This window comes from Cynocephalus volans, chromosome 6, assembly GCF_027409185.1.
Source record: "Cynocephalus volans isolate mCynVol1 chromosome 6, mCynVol1.pri, whole genome shotgun sequence".
NCBI classification, from domain to species: Eukaryota; Metazoa; Chordata; class Mammalia; order Dermoptera; family Cynocephalidae; genus Cynocephalus; species Cynocephalus volans.
The window spans coordinates 18,035,163-18,053,840 of NC_084465.1; the positions used below are offsets into that span (position 1 = coordinate 18,035,163).

Sequence of the window (18,678 nt, forward strand, 5' to 3'; positions counted from 1 at the left end):
TTTTTTTTTTTTTTATGGAGCTCTGCAGGACCACTCTAGAGGTTGTTGATCCATGACAGCCTCTTAGGAAGGCCCTGGACCATGTCACCCAGTAAGGGGTGAGCTGTGCTTCCCAGCCGGGGCCTTTCTGCCTCCCTGCCTCCTCTGGAGGAACTCTCACCTCGCCTCTCTTGGCTCTAGGGAAACTGTAGATGTTTGGAAAAACATCTGTAAGATATTTGTTTGCTGATGCTTCCTTTTTTCCGAAGTCTCATGTCCTCCTATGCCAGTGTTGCAGTTTTCTGTCTTACTCAGATTAGTTAGAGAAGGTGGAGATTATAGTGGTGGGCCGTGGGGACTATTTAGAGCAGTGCTTGGATGGATCTACTGAGTGATTTCTTTAGCTGTATGGGGCTTCTTACAATATGCACTTCCTGGTTTCCTCTCTAGGATTTTTCTGTTCCTGGCTTTGCATTCTGCCTCTACTTTCCCCAAGTTTAGCTCTGAGACTCTCCCGCCCCCTTCCTCTTCCGTCCCCTCCCATCTCATTTCCTTTCTTAAATAAGGTGTCTTTCCTTCTTTCCACTCTTCCCCTTTTCTTTTTCTTCCCATTTTGTCTTTCCCTTTAAAATCGATGGTGTAGTTGGTTCACTTGTGGGCTCTGCTGGCCGTGATTTGTTCCAATGGTCTTATGAACTAAAGAAACACCTCCCCCAAACCTGCCTTTTAAAAAAATATCCAGGTCACTGATTCATAGAAGAAACAATCCAATATAACTTAAACATTTGTTTTTTAAAGAATGAAGAATGCAGAGTGATTCCGTCTCCAGATTTAAAAATTAAGATCAGGAAATGGAAAACTGAATAATATCGAATGTATTCTCATTCTGCATTATGGGAAATTGATGGAAGAGGAAAGAAAAAATAACAGGGAAAAGTAGGGTGAGCTTATTAAATGCTTACTAAGCACTGAGAAACAGGGTTACCTAGTAATACAGATTTTTAAATGGAACTTTTTAGATGTAAAACAAGTTAAACAGAACTAGACTTTTAGTAGGAGAAAGATTTTATTTCCTACATAAAATTTTAATACATGGGAATTGTGAACATCTATTTTTCCCCATTATTAGTGATAAAAACTCTTTGCCAGCTGTTTTGAAAAGTTGGGGTAGGAGATCTCATGTTATAGAGGAAGATGTCGTCTAGTTTTGTTGAGTTATATCTTAGGGCCTTTTATTTATTTATTTATTTATTTATTTTGTCTTTTTCGTGACCGGCACTCAGCCAGTGAGTGCACCGGCCAGTCCCATATAGGATCCGAACCCGCAGTGGGAGGCGTCACCGCGCTCCCAGTGCTGCACTCTCCCGAGTGCGCCACGGGCTCGGCCCTCTTCGGGCCTTTTAACATACTACTTCTGAGGGCTTTTAAAGCCTCATGTTTTGCCATTAGGGGCATAGCCAAGAGACAACCTACTATTTTGTCCAGGTGCAAATGAAAACTTGAAGCTATGTCCACTGGCTAGGTCATAGCTGCTGATTCCTGATCTCACCCACCAGGGTAAAGAGGGTTTCCTTAGCATGTTGAGCTGAGGCTGTGCACAGTTTACCTGGTACCTTCAAAGTCTCCACTGTTATTCCACTGTAGGTAGATAGCAGCATCTGTTCTGTTCTAATGTGGGCCTTATTTTACAAAATAAGCCACTAGCACACTTGGGCACAGGCTCTGCCTGGGGCCCAGAAGTGTGATGCCTTCGTTATTCATAATGACACTAAAATGTATTTGGTGGTTGGCTTTAATTTGTAGTGCTGGCCCGAAGAGCTGTGCAGGAGTACATCATTACATCGATCAAAGAAGTGTTGAGGGTTCACTTCAACCGTATGGTGGAGCTGAAGGTGAGTCCCTGCAGCTCGGAAGTCTGACGTCTGTCACTACCGAGGCTGATGCAAGATCCTGGGTTGAAGGCAGGGATGATGGCTGTGGAATCATTTTCTTTCCTCTCTTCCTTCTCTTTTCCTGGTTAACTCCCACTCAAACTCTGTGTCTTCACTCAAAGTTCACTGCATCAGGGACGCCTTTCCTGACCCCAGGTGAGGTTAGGTTTAGTCTGGGGGTGGGTGGGGGAGGGAGGGTGTTGACAGAGTTGGAACAAAGGGGCTGTCAGACCAGAGGCAGCAGAGTCTGGGGTGATGACCTGCATGATTTTGCTTCCCTTGGTTTACATTAACAGACATGGATTGGAGTTAAATTAGATTTTAGAGTGAGTCCTTATGTGTCTTTCTGTACATGCAGTGAGATAGAGGTAGATTTCCACATCTCTGTACTGGACCCCATGCAGATGCCTCCTCCTCCCAAGAGCTCAGCAAGCCAAGCTCTATGTGCACCATCCAGGACCAGTTCCGTGAGCTACCTGTAGTTGTGGGGCACGAGAAACAGGGCTGCTTGGAATTGAGATGTGCTCTAAGTGTAAAATGCTCCCCAGCTTTCAAAAGCGCAGTGACAGTGAACAAAGGAATGTAAAATATCTCATTAATAGTTTTTTTGACTACAAGTTGAAATAATATTTCAGATATATGAGGGATCTTCAAAAGTTTATGGAAAGATTTAGATTATATGTTAATTCTGTTTTACCATGAACTTTTTGAAGTACCGTCATACTGGGTTAAATAAAATATATTTAAAATTAATTTCACCTGTTTCTTCTTATGTTTTTTAATATGGCTGCTAGAAATTTTAAAGTTGTGTATGTGGCTCCTGTTATATTTATTTTGGACAGTACTGCTCGATAGAATAAGTGCTCCTTTCTATGTGATTTAAATACAACAAAAACCTTGAATTTTCCATAACTCATTATTTAGTTAATATTATTGGCTATTTTTCTTTTTTTGATGCTCTTGTCATTTTGTGTGATTTTTGAGAAGGTTGACAGACTACTGGGATAGTAGTCTGTCTCCCTAAAGTCTGTCTCCCTAAAGGGATAGTCAAAATTTTCATTATCTGTGAAACACTACCCCTTCACTTTCAACTACCAATTAATTTTTTTTTAACTTTTTTTTAATGGTTTTATTATTTTTCTATTCAACACAGCTCCCTCTAAGTTTGAATTGTCTTTTGTATTTTTTATTTCCCTAGGTTTATGAACTATTCACTGACTTCACTTTTCTGGTAACATCTGGTCCTTTTGTTTACACGGCAATATCAGTCATCAATGTACTTATAAATAGTAAACTTGTGCGTGACCAAACTCCTTTAATTCTGTCTGTGAAACCTTCTTTCCTCGTGCCAGAGTCCAGGTTCCAAGTTCAAACAGGTGAGATGACTGAGCATTGTTTTGATTTGTGAATAGAATTCATTTTAAAATTTAGGGGAGTATTACTTTTTGAATTTATTATTTAATTAAAAACTTTATAGTTATGGAGAATTTCTTTTTCGTGACTGGCACTCAGCCAGTGAGTGCACCGGCCATTCCTATATAGGATCCGAACCCGCAGCGGCGGGAGCGTCGCTGCGCTCCCAGTGCCGCACTCTCCCGAGTGCGCCACGGGCTCGGCCCCCTAGTTATGGAGAATTTCAACTGTATGCAAAAATACACAGAATAGTTTAATGACGCTGCATGTATCCATCGTGGGCTTCAACAATTTCCAGCTCTCCGCCAGTCTTGTCACAGCTGCACTCCCATCTACTTGTCTTCCTCTCACGTTGTTTTGTAGTAAATCTCAGGCATCGTATCATCTCACCTGTAAATATTTCAGCCTATGCTTCTCAAATTTAAGAACTACTAAACACATATAGACACACACACATACACATACATATATACATATATATGCATACACACACACACCTATCCTTAATATATCACATGCTCTAAAATTAACAGTGAGTCGATGATATCATATTTAACTTTTTATTATGAACATTTTCAAACATATGCAAAAGTAGAGAGAATAACAGAACAATCAAACATATGCCTGTCACTAAGCTTCAAAAATGATCAACATTTTACTAATTTTGTTTTGTCTATCCCCCATGAATTCTTTTGAGGGCATTCTTGTTTTAGAGCAATTCCAGATATCATGTCATTTCACCAATTAATACTTAAGAATTCATCTCAAATGAATTTATATAAATTTGAAATATTTCAGTCAGTTGAGTCTTTTGATGCTCAAATTGTTATCCTAGGTCTTTTTCAATACCAGTCACCTTCACTTTGCCTGTATTTATTTAGTGCAAAGTTGGCTTCCTATATTTCCATGAGATGACACATAGAAATAATACATCATAGTACTTATTCCCATGCTATGGGTGAATTATCTAGTAATTTAGAAACTGTTTAGATACTAATTCATAATAACTTAGATACCGTTTTTCCCTCTCTTCATTCCTTAATACTTAAGAAGTGCCTAGTTCATGGGACTTTGATGGCTGTCCTTCTTTTCAGTACTTCAGTTTGTGCCTCCGAGTGTGGATACTGGCTTCTGCAACTTCACCCAGCGAATCGAGAAAGGTCTGATGACAGCCCTCTATGAAGTGAGAAAACACCACCTGGGGACGTATAACCTCACAGTGCAGGTGAGAATATCAGTGCATGCAGAGCAGAATGCTTTTTCCTTTAAAGGGGAAATTGCTTCACAGTGTTACATGTAAGATGCATTCAACACTTATTCCCTCCAGTGGAGGAAATCCGGTTCCTCTGGGTCATGGCATGGTGTCTACACAGCATGAATGGCTGAGCATCTTTGAGGATTGCAGAGTAGCTTATAGCAAGGGAGCTCAGATATGGTGAGTGGAGGAGAGATGACCATATGCAGGAAATTCAAGAATGTTCTGAAAAGGAATGGTTTCAACGTGCATATCCAATGGGGGATGCCTAACTGCATTGGCGTTTTCACATTATGGACACCATGAGGTGCAGTGCTTCACTCTAAACACAGAGGATATAGTTTCTAATCAAAGAACTGGCTTTGTATGTATTGTATGGAAACTACCACTGTCTTTATATTTCTTTGTTTTTTTGTTTTTCCTACGTATTCTTTGTTCTCTCTAAGATTTTGGCACTCCTGGATGCACCTTCCATGTTTCTTATCTTTTCCTCATATTTTCCATCTCTCTTTTTTCTGTTCTTTATTTTACAGATTTTCTAAATTTTGTCCTCCAAGTCATTAATTTATTCTTCAGCTGTGTCCATTATGTTATTGAATCTGTCTAGTGAATTTTTTTTTAAGCCATCATTTTTTTCGTTGTTCTTTGCTGCCTTTTCCTTGCAGCCTTTCCTGCGGTGAGGTAGCATCATCTCGAATGGTGATGTGATGTCTCCTTGAAGGTCTCTGAGGACCTAGCTCAGTTGGTTAGAGTGCAGTGTTACAACACCAGTGTCAATGGTTTGGATCCCCTTAGCAGCCAGCTGCCAGAAAAAAAAAGACTCTAAAAAAAAGACATTAATTAGAACTTTCAAAAATTTGTCTTCCGTTTCCTGAGTTAACTCTGTTTTCTCTGCAGCCATTGTTCTGTGTGTTGATCTTGGTCCTTTGCTTGCTAGATTTCCGTAAATGTCTGGAGACCATTGCTCGTTAGGAATAAGAACCAGGTTGTTCATTTCGGTAGCATGTCCGACTTTCTCCTTCAACTGTGGACTGGTTCTATGTCAACCCTGTCTCCTGATGGGAGAACTCATCGGAGCACTGGTGGAGTATATCGTACAGGCTTCTCTGTCAGAGCAGGCTGTGGTCAGAGACTGGCAGACTGGGACCCCCACCAACCCCCAGTGTCCAGATAAGGAGGTTTTTCCTTTGGGGATGGAGCGCCTCAGTGTGTTTTTCATGGCAGAGCTGCCCTTTCTCTCGTTTTCTTTCCCTCTTTGTCTTGTGTGCACTGGTGTGCACTGGACATCTCAGGCTCTGCCCACTCTTGCTTAGGGCCCAGACCCATAGAAGGTCTTTTTGTCCTCTTAGGCAGGGGTTTACTTTCCTAGGGGAGCAGTTCTTTGGGCTCTTCTGGGTGAAGATGCGGTAGCTGCTATAGCGCCTCTGCATTGGCCTGGGTGTGGCTGTTAGAGAGGAAAGAGGAGGGAGGGCAGTTGACTCAGCTCTCTGGCACATTCTTTTCATTAATTATTCTGGTCTCCATCTGTATTCTACCCTTGGTCTCCTTCCTGTGATCTCTACCAGGGAGTCTCTCTGGCCGTCTTTGGGAGAATGGCTCTCAGCTCTGCTGTGGTCTGTGCCTGTGTACGTTTGGGTCTCACTTCCCCTAGTTCTGGTTTATGTCAACATGATCCTGTCCTTTCTCCATCTTCCAGAAATTTGACAGAATCTCTGGTTTTCTTCTATTCTCAGTGCTGCTGTGGATTTATTCTCCTTTGTTCAAGTTATTGTTATTTCAGTGGGATTTGGGGTGGGAGGGGGAGAGAGAGAGGCTATAGATACATGTGTTCAGTTCATCACTTAATGTAAAAAATATTTTCAATAAACTGAGCATTTAAAGTCTTGCAAGAGGGAACCAAGTTAGAAAGCCATTTACTCTTCCTTTAAAAACTTTATACCTCCTTTTAAAAAAATCCATGGGGGAACTTGTAAGAGGGAAATTATAGCCAGGCTTTCAGCTGAATGTTTTAAAGTATTTTAGAAACTTATTCTAATTTCATTCTTTCAGATCTTGAATATCACCGTGGGATCCTCAAGGCTGGCTCCTCGGCGGGGCCCAGTGAAGATTATCTTTGCTGTTAAAAGCACACACGGATATTTGAACGGGTCAGAAGTGAGTGAGCTGCTCAGGAACTTGAGTGTGGTGGAGTTCAGTTTCTATCTGGGGTACCCGGTGCTGCAGATCGCGGAACGTAAGTACTGCACGCCTTTGAAGTGTTGGGGAAGTGGCTGTGGATGTTTTTGTTGGTGGAACTTTTAACATTTTTTTAAAAATTGTAAAATCTTTTTTAAAGACTAATTTTTTTAGAGTGATTTTTGGGTTCACAGCAAATTTGATCTGAAGGTACAGATGTTTCCCATGGACCCCCTGCCCCCATACATGTGTAACCTCCACCGTTATCAGCATCTCCCAGCAGAGTGGTGCATTTGTTACAGCTGGAGAGCCTGCATTAACATAACACATCATTATCACCCAGAGTCCATAGTGTATGTTAGAGTCCACACGTGGTGTTGTGCCTTCTATGGGTTTGGACAAATGTGTGATGCTATGTATCTACCACTGTAGTATCATACAGCATATTTTCACTGGGACCTCTTTTTTTTCAAATGAAATACTTGACTGAACTCCAGAGTATAAATCAGATAAATTGGAACTTGTCAGATTCAAGCCAGGGTGGGCTTCCAGGTCCTCCTCATGCATGTGTCTCGCTTTTATTCTCTTTTGAGAGTAAAGGGGCACTATTAAAAAGTACGCCAATTCTGGGCAAGGCAAAACTGTAGAGGTGGAGAAGTGTTGTCAGAGGTTAAGGGTGGGAGGAAAGTTTGACTGTAGAGGGTAGCGGAGGACAGTTTCCGGGGGGCGAGGAAACTGTTCAGTATCTTCATTGTAGTAGTGATTATGCAACCAAATGCATTTATCAAAATCCATAAAACTGTATGCCAAAAAAAGTGAATTTTACTGTTTGTAAATTTAAAAGTAAAAAAGATAATAAACGAAAATAAGCAAAACCTTTCTCCCCAGCTGAAGCAATTAGATTCACAGTGCAAATGGAGGTGGTAGGGGGAGGTGTTGGGGAGAATGTTTATTTCAAAAAATAGTAGATTACAGAATTGAAGACAAGCGAAAAATAAATTGAATTGTTTTTCAAAATGGAACAGCCACATGGCCTTATGGTACTGAATGTATTTCAGTGTACTGTTAATTAAAGAGAATAACTTGTAAAATGCAAAAGTAGACAGGGATAAAGCTGTTATTTACAAATAGCAACTTTTGGTTATGTGGGATGCATGTATGACTAACATAATAAGTATGCCAGGCAACAGGGGCACACTGGGACTGTCCGGAGCAAGCCAGGACGTGCGGTCACTTCACCCTGAGTCATTGCTGGGAAAGCCGAGGGCTTTGAAGAGCACGGTGTGGAAGTGCATTGCTCTAGAACAGTGACATTTCAAGGAGAACTCGTGGGTGATCTCTCTTTGAAGCAGTGTCCCATGACTTGGCCGGAGCAGCCCCTGTATTTCTTCCTGTCCCTCTCTTTCGCCTTGAGACTAGTGTGTTCAGAAGCTGCTGGCTCTCTGTGTCTTCATGCTCATCTGGTATTTTGTTCTTCCATAATCAGAGCTGAGTGGTGGAGGAAAGACAGTGTGTTGTGATGTACCCACTACTCCCCAGAACCTTTCTGACTGTTGCAAACATGTTTTTTCACAGAGTTTTCTCCTTCCCTCTTTCCTTTTTTGTAGCCTTCCAGTACCCACAGCTCAACTTATCTCAGCTGTTGAAGTCCTCTTGGGTCAGAACAGGTATGTTTGACTTATGTAACGTTTTGAGAATCGTTAAGAAGAAGTCTATGCGTCGTATTGGGAATGATAACGCCTTTTCTGTTTCCTAAATTTAGGGCAAAAGGTACCTTGAACTCTTGGCAAAGAATGAATGAGAAAGGGATTCCAATTTGGCTGTGGGAATGCATCCCACTGAGTTATGGCACAAAAAGGACTGACTTTCTTTAAAATTCATACATCAAGTCCAGGGCAGAGTCTAACAGGAACTCACAATCTTCCAACCCAGAACAGGATGAAGTTCAGAAGCAAAGATTGCTTTTATTTTCTAAATATATTATTTGTTTGGTTTTATAAGGACAAGTAAGGTAGCTCAGTGAGCAAATAGGACGGTTTTTTTGTTTTTGTCTTGAGGGCCTGGGTCAGATATTTAGAGCTATGGCGTTTCAGAAAAAGGCTTTCTGACCTGTTACACAAAAGTCTTCCAGACTCACTGTGTGCCCAGCGTGTAAGCAGCACAGAAACTGGTTGTGGGGAGAGCGCATGTAGAGGAGCAGAAGTCACCGTTTACGGGGTTCCCGTACCTGGTGAGTTCTCCTTGCTTAACATACAGTCTCCTTTGTAAAGGCCCCACCTCTTTGCATGGTGCTCTGGCCCCATTTTCCAGGTAATTTTCATAGCGATTAGGTGACTTGCCCGTGCTTGTGTCTCAAAAGTGGATTGGAACCAGTTCTGGCCGAAAAGCACTTGCTGTTTCCCCCTCGACTGTGCTGATAAGCCAATTATCTGCTTAGAAGATCTTGATCTTATGGCAGGTAACTGAAGACAGGCAGGCACCCTTTCCTCAAGTTAGTTTGTGAGTCTGTCTGAAGATGAGATGAACTCACTCTTTCATGAAGTTTGGAGATGAGTACAGACAAAATGCTTGATCTTCTGTAGGGGCTCTTTGCTCCCAAGCTCCTGCAGTGCTGAGTTCCTGGGACTTCAGGCCACCAGTCTGCTTGGAGCTGTAGATAAGACTTACAAGCTCCACTTCCTGAGCTCTCACCGTCACCTTTTCCACCTTTAATCCTGTATTATTTTCTCATGCACACGCACGCACGCACGCGCGCACACGCGCACACGCGCACACGCGCACACACGCACACACACACACTCTATTCCTCTCCACCACTGACTGTGTGTTGGGTGCTGCATGTGTTTCCTTTCAACGCACAGTCCTCCTGGGCGTGGTGGAGAAGCAGCTCCAGAATGAGGTGTTCCAGGCTGAGATGGAGCGCAAACTGGCCCAGCTGCTCAGTGAGGTTTCCTCCAGAAGGCGCATGTGGAGAAGGGCCACCGTCACCGCCGGGAACAGCGTGGTGCAGGTACTCCAGGAGGTCAGAGGAGGAGGGGAGAAGGGAGAGAGAGACCTGTGAAAACCTGCTGTGTTTCCATGCAAATGGAAAGCGCCATGAGAAAATTCTGATTTCGACTGATTACGGTGTTAGGTAGCTGCGGGATGTGGCTGCATTTCAGTTCAGCTAGAGTCTGGACACATGCACAGAGGCCTTAGTAAGTGGTGGGTATCGCAGGAGGCCTTGGGGAGCATGGCAGAAGCATTGTGTTACTGGGTTGCCTTACTCTCACACGTTCCTATTTTTCATAAGGTCGCTTTGTAATTACCAAAAATGTATCCTATTTTAAGAAATGGGAAGTATTATTGATAGCATCGTAGAGATAAATTGTTCTGGAAGAGGCCTTCAAAAAGAGGAAAGTTTTCTGTCCTGTATTCTGGCATTGCATCCTCTCTGCCTCCAACCAGCCCACTTGTCTCATATTACTCAAAATCTCCACTTCGGTAAACTGGCAGACAGGTTACACTAAACAGATTTGTTTGAATTGAAAAGGGACCCATTTTAAAATGCACATACAGTTGTCCCTCAGTATCTATTGGGCATTGGTTCCAGGATCCCCACAGATTCCGAGATCTGCAGATGCTCAAGTCTGTGATATAAAATGGTGTGGCATTTGCATATGACCTACGCACATCCTCCTGTATACTTTACATCATTTCCAGGTTACTTATAATACTGAATACAGTGTAAATGCCATGTAAATGGTTGTTATAGTGTATTGTTTAGAGAGTAATGACAAGGAAAGAAAAAGTCTGCACATGTTCAGAACAGGTGCAATTTTTTTTTTCAAATATTTTCGATCCATGATTGGTTGAATCCACAGATGTGGAACCCGTGGATGTGGAGAACTGACTGCACTCACAGAAAGCTGATGGTTGGGGCTGTCATTTATTTCATTCTCCATATGAATTAAGTGGATTTTTTTTCTTTACTAACTGCTGACTTGTAGAGCTAGGAAAACGGGATATTTCGAGCTATGTCATTTCAGAAACAGGAAACCAGGGTGAAACTCTGAAGTTCAGAGTGTGGGGTTTATGGGCAGGGGTGGGAATGCAGGTGGCTTAGAGGCATTAGAGAAAAAGATGTGACAATGACATTGGGTAAGGGGAGGGTGGCAGTTTTGCCTAGAATTCGCATCATCATCCTCCAACCCTTTTACCAAGTTTTTCCCTCTCAACTTTGCTCTTTAGAAATGTGGTTCTTAGGTTTCTAAAATAGTTCCTTTGCCAGATGCAGTAAATATAGAGAAAATTTAAAACTAATTAAAATTGAGAATAACCATTAAATAAGTATAAAACAAAGAATAAAAATGAAAATGAATTATAAAAGGTTTGCCTTATTCAACAGCCTGTGGCTTCATAGAGTTCAGGATCTGGGTGTGTGTTAATTTATGCACATAAAACAGTTATAGAGCACCATAAAACTATGTAATAAGGTGCTAAATTAGATACGCAAACTCCCTAAGGTAGGAATATCGTGTTTGTGAAAGTTAACCAAGCTACCTGGACTAGATTGCTTATAAACTCTGTTCTGCTTCTCTTCCCCCTTTGAGTAACCCAACAGGAAGATGTAGACAAGGATTTGTGTACAGGTGTACAGAGCTCTTCATCAAAACCTAGTTTGTAGAGTGCAAATGTTGAAACAACCTAAATGTGCAGCAGTTGGAGAATGGTTGAATAGTAAATCTTTATATGTTGGAATATTAATGCACCCTTTTTTTTTGAATTAATGAGTGATATAGAAAGATGCTTAAGGGAAGGGAGGATACAAAAGGATGTATGCAGTATAGTCCAAATATTATTATAAAATTCATAGGGGAAAAAAAGAGTGGAAGGAAATATGCCAAGATGTTTACAGTGATTTTCTTTGGTTGAATTTCAGATGATTTTCCTTTTATTCTTTATACTTTTTTACATGTGTTTTTCAAAATTTCTACGAGTCCTATAATTTCTATAGTGAAAAATGTTTAAAAAAAATTGGGAATGTTACCCAAAGTGATAACTCCATGATACCATGTTTATATGGGTTCCAGATATGAATCTGATTAGCAGGCACATAGAAAGGATGCTGGCATTAGATTTACTGACTAGTACGTTCAGACTGGACAAGCTTGTAGAATCTTGTAATCGAGGGTGAGTATCACTGGATATGTGGGGTTGTGATTTCTACAAGAAGAAAACATTTTAAAATTTATTAGAACTTTTGAATGGGATAAATAGGCATATAGGTAGAGAGACAGGTGGGCATAATTTACTTTTCAGTAGCCCTTTGATAGTATTCTGTTCTAATGGCTAAGAAAAAATTCATCAGTGCAGCACAGTTGTTGGGGAGGGAGTAGGTGGTTGGAGAGCAGAAGTGTTCAGGAAACTGCCCTCAAAACAGCAAGCAAAAAAAGAGAACAGATTCTCAAGGGGCGAGAGTTTGGACCTGTGTTCTTAAGGATCTTTAGACATGATTTGGAAGAAGGAGTTCACGGTGAAATCATGAAATTGTTGATTTGCCAGAAGTTTCCTATGGTGAAGGAGGAGTCTAGCAGCCAAGTCCAGAGCATGGGGGGGGGGTGTTACAAATCCACACATGTGGATGCAGAAGTAGCAGCTGCATTTTGCCAACTGCAAATGTAGAGACCAAAAATTCAAATTGCCTGTGTAAAATAAAAGCCTCAGAGTAATTGTTGATCCTTTTCTCAGCACAGTAGTCCAGTGTTTTGCTGGAGTCTAAAGGAGCAATAATAAAATGGTTGCATATTAAGAGAAAGAGCAACAAAATAAAAAGCTATATTTATGCAGCACTGTTACATGTCAGATGTACTGGATTCTGAACTACTAACATTATGAGACTGCCTTGTAACACCAGAGACAGAGAAGTTTTGGGATAAATCAAAGTAATATTTGACCCACAAGATTATGAATTTATGAGGCTTATTATCCCTAGACCGGCGGTTCTTAATGGCGGTGGGGTCGGGGTGATTTTGCCTCCACGTCTCCACAGTGGGATGTCTGGAGACATTTTTGATTGTCATATTGGGCACTGGGAGGGTGGAGGACAGGGATGCTACTAACCATCCTGTAATGCTCCCCAGGTCAAAGAACTTTCTGGCCCAAACTGTCCGTAGAACCAAGGTTGAGAAACCCTGCCCCAGCAAAACAGGGAGGAAATGGTAATAGACTCAGGGAGGGATTGGGTAGACCCGTGAGTCCTGTCGGAGAACCAGGGATGTACCTCACCCTGCTAGTTGACGTTGGGAGTTCAGCAGCGCCTTCCCACGACACGGGGGCCGCACTGCAGCTGGTTGGCAGCGATTCGAGACTGCTGGGCTGCCCACCCTGTGTTCTGTGTATCTCACATGCCCCTTGTCTCAGCGAAGATGTTGAGCAAGAAGAAGCACATTTGTTATTCTGCCCAGAGGAACCTTCATTTTTACGGTCCCTCTTCCCATCAAGAGAAAGAACCATGGTGATTCTGGGACTCTGAATGGTAGAAGGAGCTTATTGTGAGGATTGGAATAAATCCTGAGGAATGAAGTCAGGACTGAGTGACCTGAGAAAGGGCATCTGGAAACACAAGCTTCTAAAATGCCCAGTTTCTGTTACCTTTCAGGTGGTAAATGTGTCGAGGCTGGAGGGAGATGACAATCCTGTGCAGCTCATCTACTTTGTGGAGGATCAAGATGGAGAAAGACTCAGCGCGGTCAGGTCTTCAGACCTGATTAACAAGATAGATCTCCAGAGAGCAGCCATTATCCTGGGTTACCGAATTCAAGGCGCCATTGCCCAGCGTAAGTCCGTGAGGGTGGTCACCTGTGCTGTGCTGGGGTCCAAAGCCGGTCTTGTTCTGATAGGGAGCTCTGAGTTGAAAGCATCCTGATGTGTGCATAGAAGATTTATTTCTGAAACCCTTATTATGAAGTGGCACTTATATAAGATGCCACTTGTTAAAATTCATTCGCTGTGACTTTTTGATTATGGATTTCAATTGCCTGTCACTGTAGCCTTCACTGCTGTTTTTTCTGCCTAGCATTTTGTATTCGTGGTGTTATTGTGAATTATGGCAACTTGCATCAACTTTAATATTTTCCCCCTACTCCTGTACTCTTTCTCTTTTTAGAAATTTTGTCTTGGGTAAAATAATGTGTTTGCTCTGTATTTATTCCAAAATCTTCTGTGTCGTATTTTGAGTGTTGGTGGGGACAGTGAGTCACACAGGAAGCTTGGAGGTGCACCCTGGATTTATTGGCTTCCTTCTGGATCTCAACACAAAGAAGTCCTTGATCCTGACTCTTTTCAGTCCTGTTTCTGTCCCACCCTATCCTCACCCACTGCACAGTTTAGAAGGTGTTTTGCTATTTCTTTGTTATTGTTGGAAGGTACTTGGCTCCTGCCCCCTGGCAGTGGCTGCTGTCTGTGCCTTCTTTTCCAACTCACAGATTTTTGAGTGTTTAAAGTCAAGGAAAAGGTGAGGCATGGAAGAGTGTATTTCTTTAAATAAACCTTTACAAATCAGAGTGCTGTTCTCATATGGATGTTTTTCCCTTTATGATCCAGAGAGCAGTAAGAATGAGGTGAAACTTGCTCCCAGCAATAAAGGGATAAGTAAATGGTGAGAAGGAATTCAGCATCTGAGAATATTGAAAAATCCCTCAGAGAGAATATGTAGGAGACAAAGGCAGTTTTTAAAAATCACAGCTTTGCAATTATTGTCAGTAGCAGAAGGTTCTTTATGAAATCTATACTTGTCCCTGGAGACGAACCAGGACAGGGCTGATGGGCACACGTTCTCCCTTTTACGGAAGAGGACGGGAGTTTAAGCAAATAACCATTGGCAGTTTGTGTCTGTGTATTTGAGATATGATTGCACATTAATGTGTTCTGTTTCAAAGCAGTGAGAAAAACATAACAGGAACACTTCCTTACATTTCATCATGTATGACATTTCTGACTGTTGGAGAGAGGTGCCCCACTCTAGCTATGCACTTGACGTTTTAAAAAAGGTTATTTGCCATAGGATACGGGCACCCTTCAAAGCTACTTTCATCTGGTCTTGCACCGCTCTTTCCTCAGTTTTGGACTGAAACCATATGGGTGACAATCCTGGGGTTTCAGGGTTGGTGGCAGAAGGAAGCCTCAGCCAACAGCAGGGCCCAGGTTTGAACAGTCTCTGCCTAACCTGTTTTACCAGGTTAGAACTAAGGAGAGTTTCCAGTTCTCTCAGCTCTGTGGTTCGATGCTGTCACTACTTCTATGCTGTCAGTTGTTTTTATGCAAAATGAACTACCTATATATACTATATATTTAGGCCAAATTTAGAAAGAGGAAAACGTAACACTCTGTCACTATTTCCCATGTCCTATGCAGTCTCTGCTCTCATTTGTGCTCTCTTTATAGAGCATTTGATTTCGAATGCTTCCTCCCTCCCTCGGCAATTTCTCAGGGGTTTCAAACCACACATCATTTTTGTTATGATGTCTTGAGCAGGTACAGTCTGATTCCATAGGAGGTATTAACCATTACAGGATATGAAGAGAGCCTAAGCCTTAGCCCCTGACCGTGATGAAGAAGATGTATTTGCAAAGACGAGACTTGGTGTCATGACCAGACTAATGAGCAAAGTAGGGTAGTATATCAAGATGATACATTTATGTAATAAAAGGCATTTAAAAAGAATAGTAAGGCACCATTTGCAAAACAAAACAAGAACAAAAGAACTTAGACGAGGAGAAATTAATGTTGTCTTGGGGGAGGTTTGTATGAAATGGCCTAAGGGATGAGAAGGTTGGGCAGAGAGGAGAAAGGGGCATTTGGGGTTAGGGTGCTTCGTTGCTGGAACATTTGTGGGAGAAGCAATTGAATCTTGAGAGGAGCTGAGTCCTGTGGAGGATGAGCACAGAGTGAAGGGGTGAGGCCCAGCACGGGGAGCACGGGAGGGCAAGGAGCTTATGAAGGATGGGCGTTTATTGCATTTATTAAAAATATAATAAAAGTTAATGTAGTTGCAATTTAAAAATGTAATTTAATAATTGCTTTGTTTTTAAATTGCTTTAGATAAAGGAGTTTTGATTCAAAGCTGTGTTTCCAGGGCTTAGGGAGGGACACAGGTGGGGAAATGGAGGCGATGCCCATAGACCACTTCTTAGGACTTCACATGTCAAGTTAGCACAGTGGAGCTTCATTTAGAAAAACTTAAGAATCATTTTTATCATTTTTTAAAATTGTGAAATATACATACTATAAAATTTACCATTTTAACTATTTTTAAGTGTACAATTCAGTGGCATGAAGGATATTCACAGTGTGGTGCAACCATGACCACTTTCCATTTCCAGAACTTTTTCATCGTCCCACACAGAAACTTTGTACCCACCAAATGATAACTCCACATTCCTCCTCCCCCCAGCCCGTGGTAACCACCGTTCTTCTTTCTGTCGCTATGAATTTGCTTGTTCTAGGGACCTCATGTAGGTGGAATCATACAATATTTGTCCTTTTGTGACTGGCTTCTTTCACTTAGCATAGTGTCTTCACAGTTCATCCGTGATGCCGCGTGTGTCCGGATGTCCTTCCGTTTGAAAGCTGAATGATATTCAGTTGTATGTACAAACCACCTTTTGTTTATCTGTTCTTCTGTTGCTGGACATGGAGGGGATTCCGTCGTTTGGCCATTGTGAATGACACTGCTGTGGACATTGCCATCTTCATCATTTCGAAATCACTGACGTGGAAATAACCGATTGCATTTGTGCACATGCTCTGTCTCGTGGCTCTTTGCTTCTAGATAGCACTAGAACTATATAAAACTGTTTAGTGACTCATGTACTTGATAGTTTTCCCTCTCCTTCCCGCAGGGACTTTGTCTGCTTGTTCACTGTTGTGTCCCGACTTCAGAACTGTGTCCAGTACACTTCACCATTTGTGAAGTAGGAGACTTGAGTAGTGAGGGAAGGTGGAAGAGGGAAGGTCTTCCTCCTGCAGGTCGGCTAGCTCAGACTCGTGCTTTCGTGCCGTCTGGGAGGGCGTGAGTCCTGTACTCACTGCTGTGCTTAACACGTGGTCATGACTGAGTTCTGGAGATGTAGCTGCTTTTCTCTTCACTTTTGAAGATAACCACTTTTGAAAAAAGTTGTACAGAACCATTTTTGGTATGGAAACATTGTGCAGTGAGAATTTAGGGGTGAGCTAGTAAAATAAACTGGAAGTCAGAAAACTTGAAATTAACCAAGCTTTGCCGTTAAACTAGCCGTGTGCCTGCAGACACATTGTGCCTGTCATTATGATCCCTAATGTATTCCACATGTGATATTCTGTTTGTTTGCTTGGTCACGTTTCCTGTCATCAGGAGATTATAATCTATAACCAGTTGTCTTGAGCTGAAATGTCAGGGACTTTATGAGTTTCTCATAGAAGAAGACACATTTAGTCTAGTAAATGAGATGCAAAGGAACTATTTAAAGACCTTTCTTCCTCATTTGCAGCTGTGGACAGGGTGAAGAGGCCGTCCCCGGAGTCCCAGAGCAACAACCTGTGGGTCATTGTTGGCGTGGTCATCCCGGTACTGGTGGTGATGGTGATCGTTGTCATCCTCTACTGGAAACTCTGCCGCACCGACAAGCTGGACTTTCAGCCTGACACTGTAGCCAACATTCAGCAGCGTCAGAAGGTAAGACTCTTCGCCCATGCTCACAGGAGCAATCTTCTGGGGCAGGGATAGGATGAGTTTAGGCTCTTGATACTTCAAGACGGGGGAGAGGGCTGTTAAGGAAATCTTCTGGCTGTCATGTGGTCTCCGTTTGCCTTCATGTCTATCACTGGAACCCCGTTTCTTCTGTAGCAATAAATATAGTCCAAGAACATGAAGCTGTATAAAGACTCAGATATGACATGAACTCTGGAATCCACTGTGACTTTACTTTTGAGAGGGTCAGTTGGAAGATCACATTCATTCCGAGTATGAATTCTGATCTGTTGTAAAAGATATTTTCAGAGAACAGGAGCCAAGGGAGGTTTTATCAGACCTCTGTATCTATCTCTTTTATACACAGCTCCATTGGATAGCTTTTTTGTTTTCTGTGCACCATATTGGAAACCCACTTATCCACCTTTATCAAAAACACTTAATCATTAAAAACTGGTATTATATGCCTTAAACATTTTAACTTAAAATATATAAATGGACATTTATTTGCCAGTCTTTTGATGTATCCCAAGTCTCTTGTTTTATTTTGAGTGTTGATCTGTTAAGAGGAATTCTGTATGGTCTTTCTTGTAATAAACAGCACCCATAATGTATCAGCTACAATTTCTAGTATGAGTTTTTTTAGAAAAGAGCAAAGCAACCTGAGTGCACAATTCTCTAGATTTTTCTTTTAGTACTTCCCCTACCCCCCCACCCAACTCTGCAGTGTTTTAGAATTAATTCACCTACACTGACAGTAAATTTTTTTAGCAGCCATCTTTCATGTGTCTTTCCAAAGCATTCGACTTAGTTTTTATAGAAACAGCAATTCTCTTTTCACACGTGTGTTTCAGTGGTTTCTAAAATATTTGACTGTCACATTGGGTTTTAGAGCAAAGAAATTGAGTTTTGCTCAGCATCTAGCACACCTAGTGTGAGCAAAAACATGCCAGAGTACTAGAGAACTCCCTAGCTGCTGACTTGTAGCACAGTGTGACTGTCAGTCAGCGTGTTTGCCAAAGGAATGGAAAGTGGTAGTCGGCTACTATGGTGTTTATTAGCATGTACCCTCTATGGGTCTTACAAATTTAGAGGGCTCCCTCTACTAGAAAAGTTTGAGAACAAGCAAGCAAAAGGCAAAATAACAAGGAATGAAGGATTGCCCTGTTGATCTTTTAATTTTGTTGTGATTATCTTGGTATAGAAAATTATGGAGG

The 18,678-nt window shown here is 41.9% G+C and overlaps 1 protein-coding gene across 2 annotated transcripts in view; it reads left to right on the plus strand.

The window, feature by feature from the left end:
- KIAA1549 (KIAA1549 ortholog) overlaps window positions 1–18,678 on the plus strand; it is a 126,254-nt gene that overhangs the window by 54,604 nt on the left and 52,972 nt on the right. For both annotated transcript variants that reach the window (XM_063101193.1, XM_063101194.1), the window contains exons 3-10: window positions 1,783–1,871; window positions 3,109–3,286; window positions 4,418–4,548; window positions 6,628–6,811; window positions 8,361–8,420; window positions 9,615–9,763; window positions 13,394–13,571; window positions 17,262–17,446. In XM_063101193.1, the coding sequence (XP_062957263.1) occupies window positions 1,783–1,871; window positions 3,109–3,286; window positions 4,418–4,548; window positions 6,628–6,811; window positions 8,361–8,420; window positions 9,615–9,763; window positions 13,394–13,571; window positions 17,262–17,446 (1,154 nt within the window). The remainder of the gene's footprint in view (window positions 1–1,782; window positions 1,872–3,108; window positions 3,287–4,417; window positions 4,549–6,627; window positions 6,812–8,360; window positions 8,421–9,614; window positions 9,764–13,393; window positions 13,572–17,261; window positions 17,447–18,678) is intronic.